Source organism: Marmota marmota, unplaced genomic scaffold (assembly GCF_001458135.2).
Source record: "Marmota marmota marmota unplaced genomic scaffold, marMar, whole genome shotgun sequence".
In the NCBI taxonomy this organism is placed as follows: domain Eukaryota; kingdom Metazoa; phylum Chordata; class Mammalia; order Rodentia; family Sciuridae; genus Marmota; species Marmota marmota.
Window position 1 is genome coordinate 2,139,728 of NW_025999891.1, and position 10,512 is coordinate 2,150,239.

Sequence of the window (10,512 nt, forward strand, 5' to 3'; positions counted from 1 at the left end):
AAGCCCAGCTGGAAGATTGTGTTTTAATGTGCAGGTTTCTGGATCTCTTCTCTGTATATTCTAATCCAGTGGGCCTGGGCAGGAGATGTTTTTAAAAAATAGGAACCATTTGGGAAACACAGTGTCAAAGGTCTCCTGTTGGAAGCATTTCATGGGCACCCAGTGCCTTGTTCCTTCTGTCATTTTTAATTTTCTTTTTTTTTTTTTGTACTGGGAATTGAACCCAGGGGAGTTTTACCACTGAGCTATACCCCCAGCCCTTTTTATTTTTTGAGACAGGGTCTCACTAAGATGCTTAGGGCATAAATTTTTGGAATTGGCCTTGAACTTGTGATCCTCTTGCCCAAGCCTCCTGAGTCACTGGTGTTACAAGTGTGTACCACTGCACCTGGCTATGTATGTTATTTTGAAGTGGCAATAATAAATAAAGCTTCTATTTGAGGTTTGGTCATCAAAAAAGGAAGACTATTCATCAGTACTGAATGAGAGTGAAACTCCTGGCATGTCCTAAATGAGTTTGAAACTAAAGCTGCTAGCTATAAGCAAAGACCACTGTACTGTAGTTACACTTGGAGAACCAGAAAAATATACATTTATGAAAATGGGCTACAGGAACCCTTTAATAAAGTAAATTTCTCTGTATTGCAATGGTTCTTAGCAAAGAATAAACCTCACACAGTCAGTCATCTATATCTGTGGATATACAACCGTGGATTCAATCAAAAGTATTTGGAAAACAAACAAACAAACAACAACACTTAAACTGTGCCTACATGGAATAAGTACAGATCTTTAAATAACACAGTACAACAACTATTTGTGTAGTATTTCTACCAAGTTAGGTATTATAAGAGGTCTAGAGATGATTTAAAGTATACAGGAAGATGTGTTTAAAGTGTAGGCAAATGCTATGCCAGTTATATGAGGGGACTCAAGCATCTGCAGATTTTGATATCCACTGGAGTACAGGGAGGGGGTTCTGGAACCAATCCTCCGTGGATACTGACAGACAAATGTAATCACCTATGGAGCTTTTAAGCCTACACGCCAGGCCCCACTGCAGACTTACTAAGAGTCAAAATCTCCAGACATCTACAATTTTTTAAAAGGGCCCCAGGTGATTCTGATGCATACCCCCAGGTGAGAAACATGCTGTCTCTCCAGGATGCACACCCGGTATTCAGTCCCCATCAATGAGACACTGAACATAACTCCAAATGACATCTGTTGGCTCCTTGGGGATTTCTGACAATGTAATAAATCAGGAAAGCAACTTCCCTGGCGGTGACCACCAACTGAGAAAAACAGCAGTCTGACATCTCAATGCCATTATGGAGATGTCCAGAAAAATGACTCCTCATGAATGAACTAAAAAGAGAAGTGTGGATCTGTAAACACTGAAGAGTGACAAGAACCAGGTGCAGGAGTCCACTGGCTTTCCCAGCCTCCCTAGGTCGGTGACAGACGGCTGAATTGGCTGTGCTGCTTGGAGACTGGCCCACCACCCCTTCTTTCAATTAGTGAATATAACCTTACCAAAGCAACATGATAGCACAGAGGAATCCCTCTTAGACTGAGCCTCCCAAACCCCTCCCCACTCCTCCTGCACTTCTCTAATCTTGAATCTTCTAACAGAGCTCAACTAAAGGCCATATCTCTTCACTACTGATTTTCTTCTTAGTGTTTTCAATACTTAAGCGTTCTACTAATTAGCAAGGACAGGCTGGAAGCTGATGAAGAAATGAGGCTCTGTAGCTGGGGATGTGGCTTAGTGATAGAACATGCCTTACCCAGCATGCCTGAGGCCTTGGGTTCCATCTCCAGCACAGGGCGGAGGTGGGGTTTCAAACCTGGAACTAATGGACAGAGGTGGGGAGGGAGGGAGGGAAACAGTGTGGAATAGTGTACTGGAAAAACAAGATGGGGACAAACAGCCAATGTTTCTCACCAGCTTTTCAAACCTTAAAGTTTTCTCCTGTATGGCCGTCACAAGTTTTACAGATTTTCAGAAAACTTCCTCTGTCCTAAAAACTCAGTTCTGAGCATTATTTGATAATCCAATTTGATCCTGAGGCCTGTTACACACTTCCTCTATAGAGAGCTCCACCTTCCACCTCAGGGCTCTCCCCAATGGTGGCCACCCCGAGGTCATGGTCATGGTTAGATGAGCCTTGGGTTCAAGCAAACCAAGAGAATTAGGGAAACTACCTGGTATGGTGCCTGTCCTCTGTATGTAGGATGATGCAGGGGACTGAAGTGGCTCTGTAGAGCAATTTTCTGCAAAGTTCTGCTGCTTAGAGCCAGTGGGTGGACATGAAGGGCAGTCTGGGCCCAGGCTGTGTTCTGGGCCAGGCTAGTTCTGAGCTTGGCGAGTAAGGTCAATCTTGTGTTCCTGGTCTCCAAGGACCCAGGTTCTCTCTCATTAATAGTGTGATGTATGCACTGTATACCACCTTTGTTGTTTCAGGTGACTCTGGAGAGTTCTCTGGATTTGAAAGTGAATGAGCAGGAAGGACATCAGATGGTACAGACTATCTATTCCCTCCCATAGTTCATCTGCAGGAAAAAAACTAGGAAAGGTTTTCCAAGAGAACTTTCTGGTTTTCCTATATAGAAGACAACTAACTGCTTCCCAAGAAGTTAGGAACAGAATGAGAATAAAGAAATGGAGAAAATAATCTCACATAACACAGTGACTGTGCCAAGCAAGACCCACTTGTTATTTTTTACAGGGTTCGGTGCCCCAGGTCTTGCACATGCCAGGCAAGCGTTCTACCACTGAGCCACACCCCAAGCCCCAGAACCCTCTGTCAGATCTGGGACTGTCTCCTCGCCAGGTCAGCAGCCCCAGCCTGGTCTGCTTCCAAGGCTTGGTTCATACAGCCCTCCAGAGTGACAGACACAGAGGGCCTTTCTCCTTTGGAGAGTAACAAGAAATGAGAACACAGGAAACTTGGCCATGTCATAGAAGGTACCAGGAAACTGTGATTTACAAGGAAAAGTGCACATGCTTCCACTGTCTTCATAAAGGGTAGTACTAAGCCCTGTGATCTGGCAGTCCATTCACTCAACCAATTCCAGGAACATTCTCAGCGTTCTGGCTGCAGAGGTGACCTCCAGTAGTGGCAGAAGGGGGAAGGAGCAAGATCCAGGCTTCCTCATCCAAGTTGCTGGACAGGCATGTGGCAGGGAGTAGGGCCCAGGTGTTGGAGGGTATGGCTGCCATGGTGAGGCTATAAGAGCCAATGACAACTTGACCTTCAAGGGCAGCCTGGAAACAGCAACTGAACCACAGGGGCCTTTCACCCACTGCTGCCTCCATGGCAGCAATGAGAGATAATCTAAACTGCCTTTTTATAACCCAGCCCTTAGTCAGCTTCTCCCACTGGGATAGGAGTTCAGACAGGGCATGGGAGAGACACAGTAGCAACCTCAATGTCCCAAAAACTCATGACTGAGGATATAAGAGTCACTGAGTAGGGGAGGGGTACAGGGGCACTTGGGGCTTCCAGGAACTGGGTTCGGTGCCCCTCGTGTGCTCCTAAAGTCTCTTCTTAATTAGTTTCTCAAGTTTGCGGATGCGAGATGATTCCTGCTCTGGTGTAGGAGCCATCAGGGACAGAGAGCTGGAGCCATCTGCCCCTGAGGGCGGGGTGGGAAGTCTCTGGCGCAGGAGTTCCAGCATGTTGCTCTGTTCACTTCTCTTCAGCCCCTGAGGGTGGAAGAGAGAGGAGAGTTAGTGGTCAGGAGGTGGCTCTGCAATAGCCCAAAGAGAGAGTGCACCTCTGGGTCTGCTGTTGGCATGGCTTCTACCATCAGCATAATTATTTCAGGCTAAGGACAAAAGCTTTCTTCAGAGAAATTGTCAGCCTTCAGTAGTAGCCTGGGAGAAAGTGGAGGAAGGAAATAATGAAGGAATTGGGTAGGAGAGAAAGAAAGGGTGAAGAAAGGAGGACAGGTAAAGATGGAAGGATGATCTTCCTGCTCCTTCCATTCTGTCCTCTCCTGAGCAGTAGCTTCCAAGCATGCAGGGTAGTCCAGAACCCTGAAGCTAACATGCCCAGGACTACCCTCCTGGAATCCAGGTTGCAGGGAGGACTAGCAACATGGATTTTTTTTTTTTTTTGTACTGGAGATGGAATCCAGAAGCGCTCTACCACTTATCTATATCCCCAGCCCCTTTTTATTTTTTAAAGACAGTGTCTCGCTAAATTGCTGAGGCTGGCCTTAAACTTGTGATCTTCCTACCTCAGCCTCCTGAGTTGCTGGGATTTCAACCCACCACTCTGGGTCCACAACTTGCATTTTTGAGGCAGCCCCTCCATAACCCATATCCCACCCCCTAGAGTAAGAAGGATGAGTAGGAGTTGACAAGAAAAGATACTGAGCTCACCTTCATGTCCAGTATCTTCTGGAAGGTTTCTGTGTTACAGTCTGTAAGGAGTTTGATGTAGTTGTCTACAAACACCACCAATGGTTCATGGGGGGCCATCACTACCTACCAAGGGAAGGGACACAGTAGGCCCTTAAGGCTCATTCTAGGCAAGTGTTCTACCTCTGAGCCACACCCCCAGCCCCTAAGCCTTATTTTATATTTTATTTAGAGATAGGGTCTCACTGAGTTGCTTAGCACCTTGCCATTGCTGAGGCTGGCTTTGAACTCACGATCCTCCTGCCTCGGCCTCCCAAGCCTTTGGGATTACAGGGTACACCAGTGTACTTGGAGGATTGCCATTTTTTTGTTTTTTGGTGGTGCTGGGGATTGAACTCAGGGTCTTGTGCATGCGAGGCAAGCACTCTACCAACTGAGCTATATCCCCAGCCCCCCCCCCCTTTTTTTGGTACCAAGGATTGAACTCAGGGGCACTCAACCACTGAACCACATCCCCAGCCCTATTTGTATTTTATTTAGAGACAGGGTCTCACTGAGTTGCTTAGTGCCTCGCTGTTGCTGAGGCTGGCTTTGAACTTAGGATCCTCCTGCCTCAGCCTCCCAATCCACTGGGATTACAGGCGTGTGCCACTGTAACCCTCTGGAGGACTGCTTTTTAATGTGCAGATTTCTGGGTCTCTTTTCTGTGTATTCTAATTCAGTGGGTCTGGGCAGGAGATGTTTTTAAAAAATAGGGACCATTTGGGAAACACAGTGTCAAAGGTCTCCGGTTGGACCTTTCATGGGTACCTAGTGCCTGCTCCTTCTGTCATTTTGTTGTTGTTGTTTTGTTATTTTGGTACTGGGGAGTGAACCCAGGAGAGTTTTACCATTGAGCTATACCCCCAGCCCTTTTTATTTTTTGAGACAGGGTCTCACTAAGAGGCTTAAGGCCTAAATTTCTGAGGCTGGCCTTGAACTTGTGATCCTCCTGCCTAAGCTTCCTGAGTCACTGGGATTACAGGTGTGTGCCATACCCAACTCCTTCTGTCTATTCTTGACAATTGGGCAACAAAAGGAATTGATGTGAGTGGATCTTCTCAAAAACAAAAATCCCAAAGGTTCCTTACTCTTTTGAAGACCTAAAATCTGGAACTTCATTTAACTACATTTACTTAAACTACCAATTAATATACAAACAGATGGCACTGCAACCCTCAGATTCATTTCCATTTGGTTTTGGAAAGCAGAATCTGATTTTTCTTCCCTCAGCAAAATAATTTTATTTTGAATTCCTGAGAATGTACGGGAGCAGTGAGGAGTATCTCCTTCAAAAGTCCTTGGCAGATCACTCCCAAACTGTATGCTCTCTCTGCAGAGAGGACACCAGCTGGAGAAGAATCCATCAGGCTACTTCCAGTTTCCTCAGGCCATGGCTCAAGGCTTATGCGGGGTCTTTGCCTGGTCCCATGGTGTCTGTGGGCTGCTGCTACTTTTTTTCCCTGTCATTATTTGAGTTATTGTTTGGGAAGAGAGCCTGAAGAGCCTACAGGCCCTGGACTTTCAGGCCTTATCAGGTAGTACTATTTGTTCTCTAGCCTCTGCCCCTCTTCTCATGTTATCGTTGGAAATCATGGTAGGTGTTCAAGACATTCTTGACAGCACCAGCTGAAGTACAATATCTTGTTAAGTGATGCTAAAATCAAAACAAAGAAACAAACAAAAAACCCATTTGCTGATTAGATTCTGTTACCACAACACTGTTGAGTTCATTTAAAGATGGTAAAGCACAGATAGCCAAAAAGACTTATGTGGGAGGGGAGGATAACTGATGTTCCTGCTGAGAGGCAAAGTTCCTAACTTATACAACTTGATTCACAATGGCAACTCCTTCTAACTCTCAGTCTTGGCCAAATCTTATTACAAGAAAATCTCATGACAACAAAGAATTCCTTCATCTGAAAGAATTACTGGTCCCCAAGTAATTGTCCACTGACTTCAAATAATATCTGATGAGGCCAACATTTAGTCTAAACAAAGGATGCAGATGATCCTTAGGACTGGTGGGGATAGGCCTTATGCTGGGCTTTCAAAATCAGAACCCCCTGGATATGGGATTAGATATATGACCAGTTCCTTAAAACAGGATCCTTGAGGAAGACACAATCATTACCTTGAGGATCATCTCAGCCCGGGTCATGCCTTTCACGACAATCTTAGTGTAACTGGCAGGTGCCTTCCTCACCACCTGTGAGCCAATGGAAGGGAGGTCGAGCAGGACCATCTTCAGGGAGTGGGTGTCCAGCAGCAGCTGTGGGGAAAGCAGTGTGTTACCAGCCACTTCACAGGGACATGACAACTAATGAATCCATCAGATTAATCACATTTTCCTAATTATATACATAATATACTCTCATTGCAGAAAATATGGAAAATAAACAACAAAAAATACTTTTAATTTCTTTATTCTGGGAAAATAAGAAACTACAGTTAAATGTGGTAAAATTCCTGCTGTTCAGTTTGTGCACTTAAAACTAAATCAGAATCAATATTCTGTGCATGTGTATATATGTATGTATACAGTTTTATAACCTGGGTTTTCCACTTTAACATATAAAGTTTTTGTATTTCCCATCTTGGCAGTCTGGAAAAAATCATGAAGCTGGGCATAATGGTGCACGCCTGGAATCCCAGCTACTTGGGAGGCTGAAGCAGGAGGATCTCAAGATTGAAGCCAGCCTCAGCAACCTAGTGAGACCCTGCCTCAAAATAAAAAAGGGCTGGGGATGTAGCTCAGTTGTAGAGTGCTTGCCTAACATGTGTGAGGCCCTGGGCTCAATATCCAGTATTGGGAAAAAAAATCATGATTTTTTAATGGCTATACAATATTCTGTAGGGTGTGTGTGTGTGTGTTTAAGATATTAAACCATCTATTTAGTTTGTTCCTAGATTTTTATCATTAATAATAAATAGTGGGCTGGGGTTGTGGCTCAGCGGTACAGTGGTTGCCTTGCATGTGTGAGGCACTGGGTTCAATCCTCAGCATCACATAAATAAATAAAATGAAGATGTATTTTTAAAAAAATAACAAATGGTGAGGTAGTGGACAGCCCTGTACACATATTCTAGGTGCATGAATGGCAGTCTTTGGGAGAGGCCAAAGCAGTACATTTTTAGGGTTCCTGACACATATGAACCTCTTTTCATACACAGACAGATATTTTATATATATATATATATGTGTGTGTGTGTGTGTGTGTGTGTGTGTGTGTGTGTGTGTAGGTGGGCATATATATATATATATATACACATACACACACACAATATCCCTATTTTTTATTTTTTTATGTGGTGCTGAGGATCGAACCCAGTGCCTCATGTGTGCCAAGTGAGCACATTATCACTGAGCCCTAGACCAGCCTCACATCTGAACCTCTTTACAAATGAAGAATACATACACACTTGCTAGCAGCCCAGGCTCACTCTCATCAGCAATGAAAACTTTCATAAATATATTGGTTATTCATTAGGCAAAAAATGGTAATTTACTATCGCTGTTTTTAGATTTTTTTTTCCTGGATGCTAGTGAGAATGTAGGAGAGTTAACCAAATTTAAATAAGTCTTTGCAACAATCCACTTTTTCCTGTTTGTTCTGGATGCTAATTATTTGGAAGGCTATCAACTTTTCTGTCTGACCACCAATGGCTAGGAATGATGCTAGGAATATTTTATCACATTTAGCATTTAGTCTTCATCTTGTTTGTTTGTTTTGGTATTGGGAACTGAACCCAGGGTCTTCAGCATGGCAGGCCAGTGCTGTACCACTGAACTACATCACAAGCCATTTTAAAAATTTTATTTTGAGACATGGTCTAAGTGGCAGAGGCTGGTCTTGGACTTTTGATCCTCTTGCCTTAGTCTTGCAAGTAGCTGGGATTACAGGTGTAAGTCACTGTGCCCAGCTGCTTATCACATTCAGTTTTCATGAGGCCCTGTCCTTATGAAGGTAGTTATTTCTATTTTATAGATGAGAACATCAATGATCCATATGTTTAATAACTTGCCAAGACAAACTAATGAACAAGAGACACTATTACTGTAAGGCTATGGTAATTATAATTTTGACAATGGAAAAAAGGCTCTGGGAAGACATCAGTGTTTTATCTATAACAACTTAGGTGGCACAGAGGTGCACACCTGTAATCCAAACTACTTGGGAGCTTGAGGCAGGAGGACTGAAATTTCTAGACCAGTTTTGGCAATTTAGTGACACTGTCTCAAAAAAGAAAAAAGAAACAACAACAACAACAAAACCACAAACCAGAAGAGGCTAAGTATAATATTGACCAAGGAATGATATGCAGAACACATAAAAATTCCTACAGATCAAGAAGAAAAAGACTGGGGTTGGGGATGTAGCTCAGTGTTAAGAGCGCATGCTCCTCATGAGTGAGACCCTAAAAATTCAATCTCTAGCACACACACACACACACACACACACAAAAAAAAAATCAATGAGACAAAGAATACAAATAGGTAATTCACATAAGAGGAAACTCAAATGCCCAAAAGGCATTGCATTATTAGCAATTGGTAAATACCAATTAAAACTATAAATACAGGGGCTGGGGATGTGGTTCAAGTGGTAGTGTGCTTGCCTAGCATGAGTGAGGCACTGGGTTCGATTCTCAGCACCACATAAAAAAAATAAATAAAAAACCCAAAGATATTGTGTCCACCTAAAACTAAAAAATAAATATTAAAAAAACTATAAATACATGTCATTCATATCTATCAGACAGTCAAAAATTTTAAAGTTTGATAAAGAAAAAGACTGGATTTGGGGTGTAGCTCACTGGTAGAGGGCTTGCCTAGCATGCATAAGGCATTGGGTTTGATGCCCAGGACTATTAAAACAAACAAACAAACAAACTTGAAATGGATGTGGCATTGAAATTCAAACTTATAGTGACTATAAATTGATACAAGCATGGAAACAGTAATATCATCTTGCTTGAAGATACTTATAACCTAATAGAGCATTTTTACTTACATCCTTTAGAGAACTTGACCATGTAAAAAAATGTTCTCTGCACCCACTGTTTGCAAAATATTGGAAACAATTTAAGTGTCCATAAAAAAAGAGAATGAATAAACAAATGGTGGCATATTTATGCAATGGAATATGATGCTGAAGTTAAAATGAGTGAACACAAATGACACACATCAACATGAATTAATCTCAAAAAACATTGAATTGGGGAAAATAAGCAAGAGGGGAAAGGACATGTATGGTATGATTTATATAAAGCTTAGAAATAAGCAAAGCAAAACAAAATCATGTATCATTTGGGAATATATATACACATATAACATACCAAAACACTTATGGGAATGGAAAAATCAAAATGAGAGTGGTGTTTACCTCTGGGCATGGACAGAGGATAATGGCAGGGTGGAATCCACAGGAGGCTTCAGCAATAACTGTTAACGATTTACTTTACATTAAAAAAAAAAAAAAACTCTACAGAAAAAGTGGGAACATGTCACAGATTTTACTAAGTGGTGAGCTGATGTTCTTTACATTATTTTCTATACTTTTATTAACAGGAAATATCTTTATTTTTCTTAAAGTACGCCATTTGAGGCCTGGCAACTTTGTCTTCGATATAGCAAATTTTAAGAGCCTTGTCAAAATCAAAGTCACGTCTTGGCATTTATTTGTTGGCAGGAAAAAAAAATACCCAATGATTATATTTTAAAACATATGGGGATACTTTCTACTTTTCTATTTTTTAAAAATATTTTTTTAGTTGTCAATGGACCTTTATTTTATTTATTGATATATGGTGCTGAGAATCAAACCCAGTGCCTCATACATGCTAGGCAAGCACTCTGCCACTAAGTCACAACCCCAGCCCTACTTTTCTATTTTTTTACTTTCCAAAATATATAATATTTATATATAATATATAATATATAATATTTAATATATATAAATTTCCAATTTATATATTATATATAAATAATTGTATAGTTTTTTTTCTTCCATTTTTTTTAATAAACTTTGGAAAACTCTGAGAATATTTGCATACATGGTAAGTTATGAAGGCTAGCTTTAAAACATTTTGTGATTTTT

At 41.8% G+C, this 10,512-nt stretch overlaps 1 protein-coding gene across 2 annotated transcripts in view; it reads right to left on the bottom strand.

Annotated features, from left to right (window-relative positions):
- Nucleotides 1–588: 588 nt before the first annotated feature.
- The window catches only part of Vps53 (VPS53 subunit of GARP complex), a 146,538-nt gene continuing 136,614 nt past the window's right edge, over nucleotides 589–10,512 (bottom strand). Inside the window, exons 20-22 of one of the 2 annotated variants that reach the window (XM_015501034.2) lie at nucleotides 6,546–6,683; nucleotides 4,394–4,498; nucleotides 589–3,712 (exon numbers count right to left, since the gene is read on the bottom strand). In XM_015501034.2, coding sequence (XP_015356520.1) covers nucleotides 3,542–3,712; nucleotides 4,394–4,498; nucleotides 6,546–6,683 — 414 coding nt within the window. In that variant the 3' untranslated portion in view covers nucleotides 589–3,541. Of the gene's footprint in view, nucleotides 3,713–4,393; nucleotides 4,499–5,873; nucleotides 6,069–6,545; nucleotides 6,684–10,512 lie in introns of those variants that run through there. The other variant, XM_048793292.1, reaches the window with a different exon arrangement.